Below are 18399 nucleotides of genomic sequence, written 5' to 3' on the forward strand. Positions count from 1 at the left end.
TGCGTGTGGGAAAGGCTCAGACTGCTGAACACAGATTCACATACGTTTCAAAACGTCCCCCCATTCACCTGGCTCCTGCCCTCATAATTCCCACTGGCTTTCTCTGATATGGTAATTATGAAAATTCCTGCTCACTTTTCAAATAATTAGCTGTCAGAATGGAAGCAAGCAGCAGCACAAGCTGCTACTACCTTAGTTCACCCCTGGCTCCTGCATGGAACACTGTCACACGTCCCCGTCGGGGGTACTGAAGCCCCAAAGCAACGATTATTTCCATTCCACTTCCAGCCAGCAGGTGCTGTTCTTCTTGTTTACGGGGATATAGAGGATTTCCAGCAGAAGGTGGAAATGCCAGTTTCACAGGAGGGAAGGAAGGAGGGGAAATGTAGAAAGCAAAGAGAACCAAAGCTATAATTATTCTTACAGTTAAAAACATTAATTTGGTAGGAATCGGAAAAGGAATTGTGAGCAACCCATGTGGCTCTCCCAATCTATACAGCCTGTGTTCTTGGATGCTGTGTGTGTCAAAGGGGGTCTTTGCTAGTTTACATGCTATTGGGATACTTAGCTAGCAGAGCTTCTCTTGGCATTCCCTACTTTACTATTCTTATGTAAATAATGCAATAGGTGAGTGTTGCACTTTGTGGACCTCAAGAAGAGTTCTGTATAAGCACAAAAGTTTCTCTCTCTCTCACCAATAGAAGCTGGCCCAATAAAAGATATTATCTCACCCACCTTGTCTCTCTAACATCGTGGGACTGACACGGCTGCGGTGACACTGCATACAACACTTGCAGGTGTGAAACAAGGGGCCAGATCCTCAGCTGGCATAAATCAGTGCAGCTCCATTGAGTTGAGTGGAACAAAACCAATTTGAGCTAAGGATTGGGCCCAAAGTCTCTGCCCTGGTAAAGTGTTGAGCAGCTTTAGAAGTGGGGGACAGAGGAAAGAAAAAAAATATAGAAAAGATGTGTCTAGTGATCATTTTATTTAGTTTCTTTGGCATCCTATATTTCTCTCCTCATTTGCTCTGCTTGGTAAAGACATTCAGATGAAAACTTAGGTCTTTGCTTTCCAAGACTTCTGCCATTCCTGCTGGCATATTCCCCACCTGACATCACAATTCCCCGTTTTGTGCCATTGTCTCAACAGCAGCAAGCTGTGGCCATAAAAAGGTTACTACGAATCCAAGGTGGGAGAACTGTGAAGGGCAGGAGACTGGGAGTCCAGATTCCTGTGTTCTATGACTCTGCACTGCCTGGCTTTGTGACTTGGGCCAAGTCCCTTAAGCGCTCTTGCCTTAGTTTAAATAATTTAAATATGTGTATGACACAAATCACCTCGGGAGGTTGGTTGTAGACTCCCCATCACTGGGGGTGGTGGTTTAGAAAAGGTTAGGAAAACACCCGTCTAGGTATACTTAATATCTGTCTCAGTGCAGGGAGATGACCACCTGAGGTCCCTGCCAGCCTTACATTTCTGTTATTTCTGTGATTGACTGTAATAAGTAGGTGAAACTGAAGAGCTCCTAAACGTGTACTGGAATCCACAGTAAAACTTGTCTCTAACTAGGCCAGTGCTAGTAACCTCTGCTGGATAGGTGTTTTGTGTTTGATTATCAAATGGTGTAACAGTAGTATGAGGAGTGGAAGTGGAGCAAGAGGATCTGGTTTCCTGAGGAATCTAGTGTGGTATGGCACCCAGGGGCTCGGGAATGCAAGCTGAGTTCAGGCTGCTACTTCTCAAACTCCAGAACCACAGCATGTAACACTGGTCACACGGCATATTTAATAATGAGCTCTTTCCCACAACTCTGCCTATTTTCTGCATTATTTATTGCGAATGAAACACTACGCAACAGAGATCCTGTGTCCAACTATAAACAAAAAAAATCCCTGCACGTAACATAAACGTCAATTATTTAAAAAACATAACAAAAGGCGGAGAGAGAACTTCACAATATTTGCTTCCCTTGTAAGATGATGCACCTCCCTCCCCACTGGTTACTGTTGTAACTTTCCATCTGCCTTTCTCTACCCACTGCCTGTTGCCATAATTCACTTTGGAGAGCAAAGGAATCCAGGAAACATTTAGTACAATGTGTTCCATGCTGAAGGAGTATATCCCAAAGGGGAGGTGCCTGAATAGTCCAGAGGGGAAGAGGGGAGCTATGAGATAGCTATGTGGTTACAAATCCACCCCCGCCCTCCCTCCCCTCCGCAAACACTCCACGGCAAATGTGTCCTGGGACAGTACATAAAGCAGCAAGTTTCAGAGTAACAGCCGTGTTAGTCTGTATTCGCAAAAAGAAAAGGAGGACTTGTGGCACCTTAGAGACTAACCAATTTATTAGAGCATAAGCTTTCGTGAGCTACAGCTCACTTCTTCAGATGCATATCGTGGAAACTGCAGCAGGCTTTATATATACACAGAGAATATGAAACAATACCTATTCCCACCCCACTGTCCTGCTGGTAATAGCTTATCTAAAGTGATTTCCAGCACAAATCCAGGTTTTCTCACCCTCCACCCCCCCACACAAATTCACTCTCCTGCTGGTGATAGCCCATCCAAAGTGATAACTCTTTACACAATGTGCATGACAATTAAGCTGGGCTATTTCCTGCATAAATCCAGGTTCTCACATCCCCCCCACCCCCATACACACACAAACTCACTCTCCTGCTGGTAATAGCTCATCCAAACTGACCACTCTTCAAGTTAAAATCCAAGTTAAACCAGAACATCTGGGGGGGGGGGGGTAGGAAAAAACAAGAGGAAACAGGCTACCTTGCATAATGACTTAGCCACTCCAAGTCTCTATTTAAGCCTAAATTAATAGTATCCAATTTGCAAATGAATTCCAATTCAGCAGTTTCTCGCTGGAGTCTGGATTTGAAGTTTTTTTGTTTTAAGATAGCGACCTTCATGTCTGTGATCGCGTGACCAGAGAGATTGAAGTGTTCTCCGACTGGTTTATGAATGTTATAATTCTTGACATCTGATTTGTGTCCATTTATTCTTTTACGTAGAGACTGTCCAGTTTGACCAATGTACATGGCAGAGGGGCATTGCTGGCACATGATGGCATATATCACATTGGTAGATGTGCAGGTGAACGAGCCTCTGATAGTGTGGCTGATGTTATTAGGCCCTGTGATGGTGTCCCCTGAATAGATATGTGGGCACAGTTGGCAACGGGCTTTGTTGCAAGGATAAGTTCCTGGGTTAGTGGTTCTGTTGTGTGGTATGTGGTTGTTGGTGAGTATTTGCTTCAGGTTGCGGGGCTGTCTGTAGGCAAGGACTGGCCTGTCTCCCAAGATTTGTGAGAGTGTTGGGTCATCCTTTAGGATAGGTTGTAGATCCTTAATAATGCGTTGGAGGGGTTTTAGTTGGGGGCTGAAGGTGACGGCTAGTGGCGTTCTGTTATTTTCTTTGTTAGGCCTGTCCTGTAGTAGGTAACTTCTGGGAACTCTTCTGGCTCTATCAATCTGTTTCTTTACTTCTGCAGGTGGGTATTGTAGTTGTAAGAAAGCTTGACAGAGATCTTGTAGGTGTTTGTCTCTGTCTGAGGGGTTGGAGCAAATGCGGTTGTATCGCAGAGCTTGGCTGAGACGATGGATCGTGTGGTGTGGTCAGGGTGAAAGCTGGAGGCATGCAGGTAGGAATAGCGGTCAGTAGGTTTCCGGTATAGGGTGGTGTTTATGTGACCATTGTTTATTAGCACTGTAGTGTCCAGGAAGTGGATCTCTTGTGTGGACTGGACCAGGCTGAGGTTGGTGGTGGGATGGAAATTGTTGAAATCATGGTGGAATTCCTCAAGGGCTTCTTTTCCATGGGTCCAGATGATGAAGATGTCATCAATATAGCGCAAGTAGAGTAGGGGCTTTAGGGGACGAGAGCTGAGGAAGCGTTGTTCTAAATCAGCCATAAAAATGTTGGCATACTGTGGGGCCATGCGGGTACCCATAGCAGTGCCGCTGATCTGAAGGTATACATTGTCCCCAAATGTGAAGTAGTTATGGGTAAGGACAAAGTCACAAAGTTCAGCCACCAGGTTAGCCGTGACATTATCGGGGATAGTGTTCTTGACGGCTTGTAGTCCATCTTTGTGTGGAATGTTGGTGTAGAGGGCTTCTACATCCATAGTGGCCAGGATGGTGTTATCAGGAAGATCACTGATGGATTGTAGTTTCCTCAGGAAGTCAGTGGTGTCTCGAAGGTAGCTGGGAGTGCTGGTAGCGTAGGGCCTGAGGAGGGAGTCTACATAGCCAGACAATCCTGCTGTCAGGGTGCCAATGCCTGAGATGATGGGGCGCCCAGGATTTCCAGGTTTATGGATCTTGGGTAGTAGATAGAATATCCCAGGTCGGGGTTCCAGGGGTGTGTCTGTGCGGATTTGATCTTGTGCTTTTTCAGGAAGTTTCTTGAGCAAATGCTGTAGTTGCTTTTGGTAACTCTCAGTGGGATCAGAGGGTAATGGCTTGTAGAAACTCGTGTTGGAGAGCTGCCGAGCAGCCTCTTGTTCATATTCCGACCTATTCATGACGACAACAGCAGGAGAGTGAGTTTGTGTGTGTATGGGGGTGGGGGGGATGTGAGAACCTGGATTTATGCAGGAAATAGCCCAGCTTAATTGTCATGCACATTGTGTAAAGAGTTATCACTTTGGATGGGCTATCACCAGCAGGAGAGTGAATTTGTGTGGGGGGGTGGAGGGTGAGAAAACCTGGATTTGTGCTGGAAATCACTTTAGATAAGCTATTACCAGCAGGACAGTGGGGTGGGAATAGGTATTGTTTCATATTCTCTGTGTATATATAAAGCCTGCTGCAGTTTCCACGATATGCATCTGAAGAAGTGAGCTGTAGCTCACGAAAGCTTATGCTCTAATAAATTGGTTAGTCTCTAAGGTGCCACAAGTCCTCCTTTTCATAAAGCAGCAAGTAACTCCTTGAAAGCCCCCATCTTCCCTCCTGGTCTCTGTGCTGCTCCCGACAGTATTTAAGTGTGGAAAAAGCCCAAGTGTATCTGGGCTACAGGCACAGGCAGCAACCTGCCAGGCCAAGCTTTGTTTCCTTGCTCCTGTGGCACCAGCTGGCCACGACACCCCATGGCAGCCTCATGGCTCCACAAATAAACGGCCCCAAAGCAGCATGTATCTGAGTGGGGAAATGGAGAGTCGGCAGGAGGGGATGGGGGTGTCTAAAAGAGAAAGGGGACCAAACGTTAAATGGAAAAAGAAAGCAGAAACTGAAAGAGGAAAATAGAGTAATAAGTTAATGGTGCCCGTCTGCCAATCCAGCAGAAAGCAAGGGCTACAACAAACAACCCGTGTGTCAGGATCTTTTTAAATACTACCGCACTTGCAAGCTGGCAGGCAGCTGAGTGCAAAGCCAAAGAGGAGACTTCTTGGTGTCAACAGTTATTTACGAACGCCTTTGACACAAAGGAGATTTGGCGCAATGATCACAGTGATGCAAAAAGAGTGGCATGTGGTATCTTACATGAGGGAAGGCAGGTCGCTCTTTAAATGCCAGAGGTAATGCCCACGATTATCACTGCAAATTAAGACTGATCAAGTCACCTGTGCCTATATACCCTTACACAGATGCCAGTCCATTCTCTTAACCTTGTCCTTATTACTCCAAGGCAGTAGAACACAGCTAATGTACTGTTGACCTAGACTTAGGTTCACTGCAGCTGGGCATCAGGGGCCTGATCCTGCTTCCACTGAAATCAATAGGATTTTTGCTGTTGATTTCAATGGGAGCAGAATCAAGCCCTGCACAGAAATTACAGGGGCACGTTCAGATTACTGGGCTGCCACTTCCATTAATCCCAATAATGCCAGCACTAATGAATCTAGAGCGGAGATTCGGATTTTGATAACCTTTTGCTCCATTCAGTCAGAGGAGTTGATGGGAAACATTTCTCATTATTTCCCACGTCTTTTAATTTTCATGAGGTCATTGGAGCCCTGATATCCCATTTGCACAGCCTGCAACGTGTGCAGAACAACCCTGAGAAGACAGCGGAGACCTACAGGCCAGATGAAAGGCATATCGTGATCAGTGTTGTATGCAATTGTCATTGAGATCAATCAATAGTTTTCACTGACAATAGAAAGGTGCAGTCCCTCACCCTTTCTGTTTGAAAATGAATTTAATGGTTCATGAAAAAGGCTGAGTGAACAACACAGCAAACTTGTCCTCAATGCATATAGCATTCACAGCAGCCGGGCAAGCGTCCTCCTTTCAGAGCCCTGCCAATGTATCTCAACCCTGTCTATATATCTTAGGGGACTATAAAGTGCCTATTGCTGTGTTATTTAAACACTCAAATATTGTTTAGCATTTACACAGCACTTTATATTGTTCAAGTACTGTATAAAAATTCTGTTTTCTAAGCTCATGACTATGCCCATATGAGTACCCATTAAAGAAGAGCTAACTAACATTAGCAAATTCACTGTGAGAAGCAGAATGGGCCAATGGATAGGTTACTGAACTGAAGCTCAGGAGGCCTGCATTTGGTTCCTATCTCTAGCACTGACCTCCTGTATGACCTCAAGCAAGTCACCTCAGCTTGCTATGCTTCAGTTCTCCTATCTCTAAAGAGTGGATAATGACACTTACCTTTCTTTATTAAACACTTAGAAATCTATGGACGAAAAGCACTAGGTACAATTAATTCGGTCTCACAGTGTCTTTGCCGGATAGAAGGCAAAGATCATTGTCTCCATTTTCCAGATGGGGAAACTGAGGCACAGAGCGGCAAAGTGACTTGTCCAAAGCCACTTACCAAGTTGGCAGCAGAGCCATTATTAGAATTCTGGACTCTCTGACTTCTAGGCCTCTGCTCATTCCTTCAGACCATGCTGAAGGGGCCATTGCTGACATCTTCCACTCCTTCTATTCTTACCACATCACCCAGTCCCCTCCCCTCTAGCCACTAGATGGTATTTCCTGCATCATTTTTATTTTTTCTGGACAGCCTTTTCTTCATAATCATCATCAGACAGTCTACATACCTAGCTCTTGCATTAAAATATGATCTTCATGCACAATGCCCACCTGTTTGTACTGTTTTCACAGCTGCTGCCTCAGACCTCCAGGGAGATCAAGAACTTAACCACCACTAGGCCTTACCTCTAGAGTTAGTCCCAATTTTCCCTGAGGACTATTATACGTTGATCTCTTCTCTACCTAATATTCTACCACTACTTAGTTTATTATTCCCCTTTCACTCTACGCAGTTGCACCTGGCGGTGAAACCCAAGGTGAACACGAGTTCTACAGTACATTAGCCAGAACAAAGCAAATAATGTCCATCTAGTACTTCATCTGATTAATTTAACATATTTTTGTTTGGAGAAAATATATGAGCAGATTGTGATTTCCTCAGATTTATTCAATATTTGAATTTTTTCACATTTTTTACTCTATTGATTTGATTTCCAGTATTCACATTTTGAGCTGTGTCACTCAGTTGTGAGCAGCCAGATACATCACATGGTAATGTTTCTGTTCCTCGATTGGCTGAGCACATAAGAACATCTGGCTCAAGTACTTGCATGGGTTAATTTAAAATTCTATTTCTACAAACATTGGCATTTGCCACTTGAAATCAAAGATGAATGCAAGAGGGATGTGTGCATGAACAGAGTGAAAAGGCCAAGTAGCACTCACCAGATATTATGGTAGCTATCAGCAGGCAGGTAAGGATTCAGCCTAAAAGCAAAGGCCCTTTGCTTCTGGGGAGTGCCCCAACATAATATTCACAACCCTCACCATAGCCCCTGTGTTTTGATAAGGGTTTCCCATTAGGTACAATTTAGCCCAGTACACCTGCTATTGCTGTCTTTACAGCCACAAGGCAGAAAGGCGTGCTTTTTAAGGATTATTTGTTTTCATCACTAGCCTAAACACACTACATCAATCTTACACACAATAACACACTACTATTTTCCTATTCTGTTAAGGCATTTCCTACTACTTTTTTAACACCTAAAATTTACAGCATCTTTCCTTTTCGTGTGCTTGCTTCCCCCCTGATTTATTCCTGTTTTATACCTATGGAATGCCACTGAAATCAAAACTGGTGTAAAGCTGGAGTAGCACTGTTGGTTTATCAGGCCCTGCATATTTGCAGTTATGGGTCTGGTTCTTCTTTCCATGAACACTGGTGTAAATCACAAAAAGCTGTAGTGACATCAGTGACAGGAGTGTAAAACTGGTGTAAGTGAGAGGAGAATAAAGCCCCAATATGGTTTAAAGTGCCAAAGTGAAATCCCTTGAGGTCTTCTCTTATTCCTTGGAATAGGTAGAACATGGCCTGCGGATAGACAGGACAAGCTTTCATCCACACCGTTTCCCCTCCATACCAGTATGCTTCAACCCTGATCCTGGTTAAGGGTGGCGGAGTGGCAGGTGGGCACCTCTCCATGTGGGAAAGGAATTTAATCTCGAAGCAAAGTAATTTTTGCCTTCTTTTCCAAGAGTACCAACAAGGGTGCCAACTGCAATGGTGATTTTTTTCCCCCAACATGGATGCCAATTAACTATGAAACGGTCTAGTCAGAGCCTAGATACTACAGTGATCAGTACTGTATACAGGTAGATAGATTAGACAGACAGACCTATCAAATAGTAAGGAATTTTTGTCACCGCCATCTTGGGTCAGATTCAAATCAGTGACATAACAATGACAGGCTACATCATCCATTATTAACCCAATCCCCTTCCCCCCACATGCCCATCATCTTAATTTTCAAAGGAAAAACTGGCAGTCACATTTACCTGTAAATTAGAACTTCATCATCCGAGCAGTTATATTGCAGCTGATACATTTTAACCCTAGGGGCTGACTTGCTCACCATCCACTTGACCAAAGCTGAGGTAGTTGTCACCTCTGACACCAGGACAGCCCTTTCAGGTGGACCTTTCGTCTCCCCTCGATTGGACTTGCTGGAGCTAGTGATGTCAGAAAGCCTGGATTTGGGTGGGGCGGCTCGGCCTGTACTGTTGCTGAGGTGTGGAAGCTGCACAATTGAGAGCTCAATGGTCGCGGTTGATTCTCCTGCAGCATTGGCTGCGATGCACGTGAAAGTTCCATAATCCTTGGATGTAGTGATAACGATATCTAAAGTACCATTATCGTAGACTGCTGTCCTCGAAGAATTCCCAATGAGTCGGTCATCTGGAGCCACCCAGTGAATGACTGGGGATGGGTCCCCAATGGCTTTACACTTCAATGTGGCAGTTTGCCCTTCTAAAACCAGTAACTTGTGAGTATGCTGGGTAATGAGAGGTGGCTCACAAACAAATTCCTCTTCCCGTACATGCCAAAAGTATCTTCCCTTTAGATTTGGAGGGGAAGCACAGGTTTCCATATCATCATCTCTGTCAAGCCGCCTTAACCACAACAGCTCACAGTTACAATGCAGGGGGTTGCCTCCAAAGCTAAGAGACAGAGGTGGAGAAAATGGAGTTGCTTCTAATGGAGATATTTGGGACCTGGCAAATATGGGATCTGGGGGGAGCTTTTGAAGTCTGTTAGAGGTTAGATCCAATCTGGCCAATTTCTGAAGATCTGCAAACGTCCCCTCTGTAATATAATCTATCAGGTTATGATCCAAGCTAATCTGGTGCAGGTTTACCATCTTCCTTATAGATTCCCAGGGTATGCCTTGGAGGTTATTGTAGGAAAGATCCAAATCTTCCAACGTCACCAGAAAATCCTCAAAGGCTTCGTCCGAGATGCTGCTCAGCTGGTTGTTATTTATTATCAAGTGCTGAAGGTTAATTAAGCCTCTCAAAATATCCTCTCCAATGTTGGGCAGCCTATTGCTGTCCAAATGCAAAGACCGAAGGCTTTCTAGATCAGCAAAGGAGTAGGGCTGAATGTAACTGATGGTATTCCTGGACAAAGTGAGGTCAACAAGGCCAGACATATTGGCAAAGTCCTGTCGGTTGATGTTAACAATGAAGTTACCCCCGAGTCGGAGTTCAACAGTCCTTCGGTCTATGTCTAATGGTACAAAAAGGAGGCCCTTGGAGGGACACAGAGTACCCAGTGACTCCGACAGGTTCTGACACACACAGTATTTGGGACAAGCATTGACCGCAACTGCCATTCCAAACACCAGGATGCTGCAGAGCAATTTTTCCATGGTAAATCACGCAGCAGTACCTGCAAGAAAGGAAGAATTACAGTTGAGTCAGCAGCTTTTTCACTCATGCTTTTTGTCTAATATCTTCCCCAAAGAATCAGCTCAAGTGCAACTTCTCCCAGTCATGTGGGAGAAGCTGGGACTGGACAACAGGGGATGGATCACTCGAAACTGCCCTGTTCTGTTCATTGCCTCTTAATCATCTGACAATGGTAACTATCAGAAGACAGACTACTGGGCTAGATGGACCATTAATTTGACCCAGAATGGCTATTCCTATCTTTGAGGCATCCACTCTTCCCAACAACAAGTGCTAATTCTGTGGTTAGAGCAGCAATTTCTCCCCCTATAAGACACTTGTTTTTTTTCCAGATTATGATGGTGGCATTTTGAATCGGAGTAGAATAGAAGTTATTATCCAAAATGACCATTCATATTTACAGACATAATGGTTTGTCTGCTTATGAGTTTTGTTAACTCACTGCTCTTTAGCTATATGGTAACATAACAGGGTTTACAGTTAAATATTAGGTAGCTGGATGAGGACATAGCCTATCTTTGGGCAGTGCACTTACTTAAAATCAGCGTGACTTCAGTGGGAATTATGCATACTTCTCTGAGGGCAGAAGGAGCCCGTGAGTAATTACACATCCCTGCGCAATAATGTGGAGTTAAACTTAGGGTCAAAAGTTCCAATTTAGAGGATAAAAATAGCCACATATTTTCCCATCAGTTACATGATAATTAAAGTGTAATTGTCTAGCCAGTTCATCCCCTCCCATGACTAAACCCACTGGAGGCAGCTCAGGGAGAGGAAGTCTCCTGGAAAACTCACTGCATGGAAATTCAGTTCAGCTTCACCATGCCATCTCACCAGGAGGTCACCCCCATGGAAAATGCTGCAGAGCCCAACGTAGCAGATCCCCAGGCATTAGGACATCTATGCTGCTCTGGCCCCTGGCAAACTTCCCATTACCCTGACTTCCTTGCAGTTCAGACCCTCTCGGGTTGGGATTGCCCACTGGGTCTGAATGGAATGATTTGCATCCTCCCTGACCTGCCCACTTCCCCTTGGCCAGCCAGTCTCCACCCCCTTCCCCGTGCAAATTCTAGACCCACAGAAAGGTCTTTGTGGGGACTTGAAGAAGGGCAGCGGTGCTGTGGAGGCAGTTGAGTGCCCTTCCATGCAGGAAATGAGAGAACCGCATGGATAGATTCCACTCCACATGCAGAACTTGTTGGGGGAATCTGAGCCCTGGTAATTAACATGGTCAAAGGTTACAATGTAAGTAAAAACAGGATCTGAGACATCTGTGCCTTGAAATTTAAAGTGCTATTAGAGTATCTAAATTATACAGTAGCTAGAACTGTGATTTCTGTTCTAAAACACATCATGGACTCATTCCGACTTCCAGCGTAGATCTAATCTCTTTCTCTCGTCTCCTGTCCCCTGCCCTCTTTTCCCATTCATATTCTAGAACCATCTTCCTTTCTATCCCTTCAGTCTGTTGATGTCAGTATGTGCTCCCCTGCATCTTCTGTTGTCCCTAACATCCTTCTTGTATCTCCCTGCCTCATCGCTTCCATCTGTTTCTCAAATCTCATGTGCAAACATATCTTGTCATCTTGATCTGCTAGGAACATTAATTCAAAGAACAAACAAAACACTTAGAGATCGATTCAGAGGGCTAGATCGTGCCTGGAACCACATGCCTCTGCAGGGAAGTAAAAACACCCCCAGGTCCCTGCATGGGCTATCTGACTCTTGGGTCTGGGTGCACAGGATATATGCCTGCTTACTTTCCTCATTGCCCCCTCACCCCATAGGCAGGGAGCGATAAGGAATGAGCAGTCCTCCCTCTGCCCCACAGACAAGGGGGAAGATGGGAGGGAACTGTTTCTTTGAGAGGTGTCCATAAACTATGAAGTCACCCAGGGTTAACTTCTAGGGAGGTAAAGTTTACACACCTGTCCCCTGCTTAGGGCTATGCCTAAAAGCACAAGACAACCCTAAATCACTAAGGAGAGGAGTTCACCTCCATTTGACCTTCATCACCTCTACTACATAACCTCACACCGCTATTTGTGACCCTAGGGGCATGTAGCACCCCTTCCTGATCACACAGATGCCTCATGCTTTCAGTGCCCTTTAGTAGCATCCTTTGAAAAGGAAACCTTATAGAATAAGAAAGAAGACACTCATGCTATATTGGTTCCTTTTACAGACCCATGTTTCTAAGGTGGCTTCATCTGATTTAATGAGGAGACATCTCAGAGGTTTGCTTTTGGTAAGTGATTGAAGTAATTATCACCACCCCTGCAGCTCATCATCTTTTATACTGAGTAACATCAAGCCCTGTGTTACATTGTCTGCTTTGAAGGAAGTAGTAAACAAGCTTTAACCACTGAGGGAAGGGTCCACTCTGAAACATTTACCTATAATAATTCTGACCCTGCATATTTGTAGGTGGTAAATAAATCATCTGGGTCTAAAAATGGCTTGGAGAGATGTTACCACTGCATACACGGTGATTTCACACAGCACCCCACAAAGAGCTGTAGTGATTAGCATTGGGATGCCATTCGCCCCTGAGAAACCATCTGACACCAGGAACACTTTTCAATAAATACAGCTAACTATCCATTTACATATACTTCATCCCACAGTTGAAAAGACCATTGTCCACCTATTATATCATAATGCAAAGAAGAGATCCAGGTTGGTTAATAATCCTCTGGCACTGGAACCAATGCCTGTCACATCAATGAATGTTTTCCAGTTCTTGCTCTGAGAAACAGCTCCTGCTCCCATTACAGTCAATGAGAATTGGGTCCCAGAGCCATTTGTTATTGTAGGGCTGCTTTCATCATTTGTATAACATGACTCAAATCCTGACCACTTGGGTGCTAGAGCACTGGGAGGTGTTGCCAAATTATTAACTGGGTTAAGTACATTCTGACTATCCTGTATCTATGCAGATTTTACTCCACTCTCATCACCATGGTATCTGAATACCGGAGTTCCTCCTTAAGTTGTTCCTGCAGCTTCAGCTGGGTACAGAGTCTTCTGCCCTAAATTGTAATACAGTGTTCATGTGCACCGATGTTGTACTCTGCCCAGAAGTGGTTGCATTTCACTAGTAGGAAAAATATTTCTGGTATACTCCCTAATACAGTATGTAAATCAGTAGAGAAAGAAAGGAGCTATATAACTGTAAAGTATCCCACATGCTGAGCTGTACACCGTAGGGAATTTTTCTTGAGGGGTGGGGAAGGGGGCATTGGGATTTTTTTCTTTAATGACGGGGTTGATCAGCAATGTTGGGATATTAGCATTTATGTAATATTATTTTATGGGGGGGGAAGGATTGAAGCATCAGTAACTGCTGAGCTCTACAAACAAATATGACTGAGGGTTTTTTTTTTTTTTTTAAAAGGAATCAATTAGTGTCATTTTGCCTTATATATTAAATAAGGAATTAATGGTTAAAATATGTTTGTTAATACTTAGCAAGTTTATTATTGACGCAAATCTATGGCATAGTTCACAAAGCTCTTTAAATATCCTTTATATTATCATCAATTGCTAGTTTTCTACAGACAATGGGCTTTTTTCAGAGTAGCAGCCGTGTTCGTCTGTATTCGCAAAAAGAACACGAGTACTTGTGGCACTTTAGAGACTAACCAATTTATTTGAGCATAAGCTTTCGTGAGCTACAGCTCACTTCATCGGATGCAACATGCTCACGAAAGCTTATCCTCAAATAAATTGGTTAGTCTCTAAAGTGCCACAAGTACTCCTTTTCTTAATGGGCTTTTTGAATCTTAATTATAATCATGCTGTGAGACCTTACTTTTGTATATCTCCCTACCAGCTGAAACAACAAACAAAAAGCAACTTAAAAACAATTTTGGGGAAAGATCAATACAGTTAATTACTAATAAGCCCTTCCCCAGCTTCTCTCTTCCCCCACATCTCCAATCCCCAAACATATATTTGGGAATATAAATGCACACTTAGGGTATGTCTACACTACGAAATTAGGTCGAATTTATAGAAGTCGTTTTTTTAGAAATCGGTTTTATATATTCGAGTGTGTTTGTCCCCACAGAAAATGCTCTAAGTGCATTAACTCGGCGGAGTGCTTCCACAGTACCGAGGCAAGCGTCGACTTCCGGAGTGTTGCACTGTGGGTAGCTATCCCACAGTTCCCGCAGTCTCCGCTGCCCATTGGAATTCTGGGTTGAGATCCCAATGCCTGATGGGGCTAAAACATTGTCGCGGGTGGTTCTGGGTATATATCGTCAGGCCCCCATTCCCTCCCTCCCCCCGTGAAAGCAAGGGCAGACAATCATTCCGCGCCTTTTTTCCCTGAGTTACCTGTGCAGACGCCATACCACGGCAAGCACGGAGCCCGCTCAGCTCACTGTCACTGTATGTCTCCTGGGTACTGGCAGACGCAGTACTGCATTGCTACAGAGCAACAGCAACCCATTGCCTTGTGGCAGCTGACGGTGCAATAGGACTGGTAGCCGTCATCGTCATGTCCGAGGTGCTCCTGGTCGCCTGTGTGAGGTCGATCAGGAGCGCCTGGGCAGACATGGGCGCAGGGACTAAATTTGGAGTGACTTGATCAAGTCATTCTCTTTAGTCCTGCAGTCAGTCCTATTGAACCATCTTATGGTGAGCAAGTAGGTGATATGGATTGCTAGCAGTCCTATTGCATCATCTTCTGCCAGGCAGGCAAGAGATGAGGATGGCTAGCAGTCCTATTGTACCATCTTCTGCCGAGCAGCCATGAGATGTGGATGGCATGCAGTCCTTCTGCACCGTCTGCTGCCAGCCAAAGATGTAAAAGATAGATGGAGTGGATCAAAACAAGAAATAGATCAGATTTGTTTTGTACTCATTTGCAACCCCTCCCCCCCCCATCTAGGGGATTCATTCCTCTAGGTCACACTGCAGTCACTCACAGAGAAGGTGCAGCGAGGTAAATCTAGCCATGTATCAATCAGAGGCCAGACTAACCTCCTTGTTCCAATAAGAACAATAACTTAGGTGCACCATTTCTTATTGGAGCCCTTCGTGAAGTCCTGCCTGAAATACTCCTTGATGTAAAGCCACCCCCTTTGTTGATTTTAGCTCCCTGTAAGCCAACCCTGTTAGCCGTGTCGTCAGTTGCCCCTCCCTGCGTCAGAGCAACAGCAAACAATCGTGCATCTGAGTTGAGAGTGCTGTCCAGAGCCGTCAAAATGGAGCACTCTGGAATAGCTCCCGGAGGCCAATACCGTCGAACTGCGTCCACAGTACCCCAAATTAGACGCGGCAAGGCCGATTTAAGCGCTAATCCACTTGTCAGGGGTGGAGTAAGGAAATCTATTTTAAGAGCCCTTTAAGTTGAAATAAAGGGCTTCATCGTGTGGACAGGTGCAGGTTTACATCAATTTAAAGCTGCTAAATTCGACCTAAAGTCCTAGTGTAGACCAGGGCTTAGGAGCAATGTCTCCTTTAAGTGTACCAATCACCTAACTGCCTTTTTTCCTTTTTCTTTTTTGGATGCTGTTAAATATCATAGCAATTTTGGGAGATCGTTGACTGTGAGCATCGGAGTGAAAAGGGTTTGCAAAAACAGGGCAGGAACAGAACTTAATTATGGAAAACAGGCATCCATACACAGAGAGGAGGCTGTAAAACAGGAGCTTCTAAATGGCAATGCAAACCCCAATGGGGAAACCATCTGTGGAAGATTTGACAGCTCATCTGCTGTGTGTCTATGTGTTTGAAAGAGAGAGAGAGAAAGAACGAAAATGCTTTTACCAGCAGAAGGATCAATAGCATCTTTAGCAGGAGTGGCATATCATGGCAGTTGTCATTCTGACTGTAGTATACTATTTGGAAGTTTTACTGTGCTAGTTATTTTCAGTAGAAAGTCCCAGCCATTGTGATATATCACCAGCACTGGTATTTTGGTACCATAGACGTCCTTGTGATGCTCTACCTTAGGGCCCATTTATGTCATTTTTACTGAATGGTACCTTACCTGTATGAATAGTCTCAGACTTCAGTGAAGCTGCTGGTGAGAGAACAGTGAGTACTCATCAATGACAGTGCCAGATTGGGCTCTTAGTGATGAGCCGCTAAGCTGGAGCCCAGTGCATTAGCGTTCATTCAGTTGTGTGCTGGCTAATGGAGTTTAGACTGCTCTTGCAACAGCAAGGCCCAGCAATAAGCTTGTAGGGCTTCAGGACACATGCATTTGTTCCCTGCAGAGTCCTAGGAATCCATGGTATATGCAGGATTTTTTATGTACGAGCCTAGAAAGTTAGTCAGTTAAGGTATGGATGAGGCTCCTCAAGGAGAGAACTTTGTGGGATTCCCAGTTCAGTTCCTTCCCCCACCTCCCCTTAGATTTTTCCTGCAGGAGGAATGGAGACTTCCAGCCCATCATTTGGATGAAAATTCAGAAGTATGAACAGTATGTATCCAAAGCTTATCCGAAAATCTCCCAACGTCTAGGCTCTCTCGTGATGCCCTTGGTACTTCCTGGTTTCAAGCGGAATGGATATAACAATGAGAACTGCCTTCTTCATGAGATATGGTGATTCCACTTCTGGTAGTAAATGGGCTTAAGTAAATGAAGAACCACCCCAAATCAGGAGCAGCAGAAGGCCCCTAAAAGTGGGAGGGCCACAAGTGCTCAAATCATGGCCCTGCCCCCCCACGCCACCCTTTCTCCTTAAGACCCCACACTCCCTGCTCCTTTCGCCCCCGCCCCCCGCTCGCTCCCCCTTGTGGCCAGTAAAAAGGGGAGGTATGGCCCCTTGGTCCCCGATTCTGGCAGCCCTGCCCCAAACTTTAAAACCTACATTGACCCTCCCACATTATATATAGATTTTGGGATTCCACTTCCAGTAACATTAGATTGATTGAATTTATGTTACTGGAAATGGAATTCCAAAATCTAATCTAATCTATCTATCTATATATATATATATTGGAGGTGTCAGTTTAGGCCTTGGGCAAAATTTGGCCTGGTTCTTATTTTACTCAAGCCTGTTTGTTTATCCAAAAGGTGCAGACCCCAGATCTCCTATGACCCCCCAGCTCCACTCACATCCAACAGCAACCAGAAGGGAATATCTCCCTCAACTGATTTACATGTAATAGGTATCTATCAGCCAGCCAAAGGGGCAGCCTCGACTGCAAGTCTGTAAATCTGGCAAAGTTCCTGTCTTAGTACAGGATGAAAAATAACCTCTTTAGTACTTTTACTAAATTCAGTATGAATTAATGTGAGCACAAGGCATAAACCCTGGTATTTTGTATTCAAAATCCCCTTATAAAGACAACTCTTCAGATGTGGCATCTCATTTTAGGACTGTCTCCAAGGCACTTGTTAATTCTATATTCATTGAGTCTTGCATAGAAATTCCAAAAACCTTTGCATACAGTGGTACCAGTTCATTACAAGGTAACTGTCTATTCATAGCTGTGACTGTTGTGTACATGTAGAAAGAGAGACGGAGGGAGAGCAAGTTCCAGTCTGCTACTTGCTAGTACTCTAGGACCCAAGGGTTAAGGAGTCTGAGGGCAAGATTGGGCCTAGCTCTTTGCAGTGACAGGGCTAGAGGGAAAGGGAGGATGCAAGGAACCACCCCTTCACCCTCTTTCAGCTCTGCTCGGCAGGTGTAATCTCTGTCTTTGTGATGTGGGGATGGGATTTTCAATATAGTTTGGTATTGGTTTAGCTGTGTGTGACCAAAAATACTAATCACACTCTATGTGCCATAGGCATAACCTTTGTACAAAATATGCCTTGTGAGGTATCATTTGAAAACTAACTAACTAGCTGGTCAATAATATCATGATGAAATGTATGCACCACCATTTAAGTTATGAAGTCTCCCGATGTGATGTTATTAGCACATGTTCAAAAACATGCAGCCCTGCCTAGGAAAAAGTTGTTAAAACAGGTCTGCCTAAACAAAGGAATGTGTGTTTTCCTCAGTTTAAATGTAAGTTGTAAACAGGGTCCTCAGACAGCGAGAGGGGAAGAGAGGAGACAAGGGAAATCTGCATTTCAGAAAACAGAGGTGAGAAGAAAAACTCTTTCACTACCAGACACCATGCTGCCTTCTTTACTGTTTGAATGAACTTTAACTAGGGGTAACCCTCAGGAAAATGCATTTCAAAAGGTGACAACTATAAAAGTGAGGGGGGAAAA

General features: G+C 44.4%; 1 protein-coding gene across 13 annotated transcripts in view; it reads right to left on the bottom strand.

Moving 5' to 3' along the window:
• Positions 1 to 18399, bottom strand: part of LRFN2 (leucine rich repeat and fibronectin type III domain containing 2) — a 285606-nt gene that overhangs the window by 113236 nt on the left and 153971 nt on the right. For all 13 annotated transcript variants that reach the window (XR_012158198.2, XM_073338583.2, XM_078852250.1 and 10 more), the window contains one exon: positions 8802 to 10194. Coding sequence is in view for 12 of the 13 variants with exons in the window: in XM_073338583.2 (XP_073194684.1) it covers positions 8802 to 10174 (1373 nt within the window). In the remaining variant the exon portion in view is untranslated. The remainder of the gene's footprint in view (positions 1 to 8801; positions 10195 to 18399) is intronic.

Source organism: Lepidochelys kempii, chromosome 3, assembly GCF_965140285.1.
Source record: "Lepidochelys kempii isolate rLepKem1 chromosome 3, rLepKem1.hap1, whole genome shotgun sequence".
Taxonomy (NCBI): Eukaryota; Metazoa; Chordata; order Testudines; family Cheloniidae; genus Lepidochelys; species Lepidochelys kempii.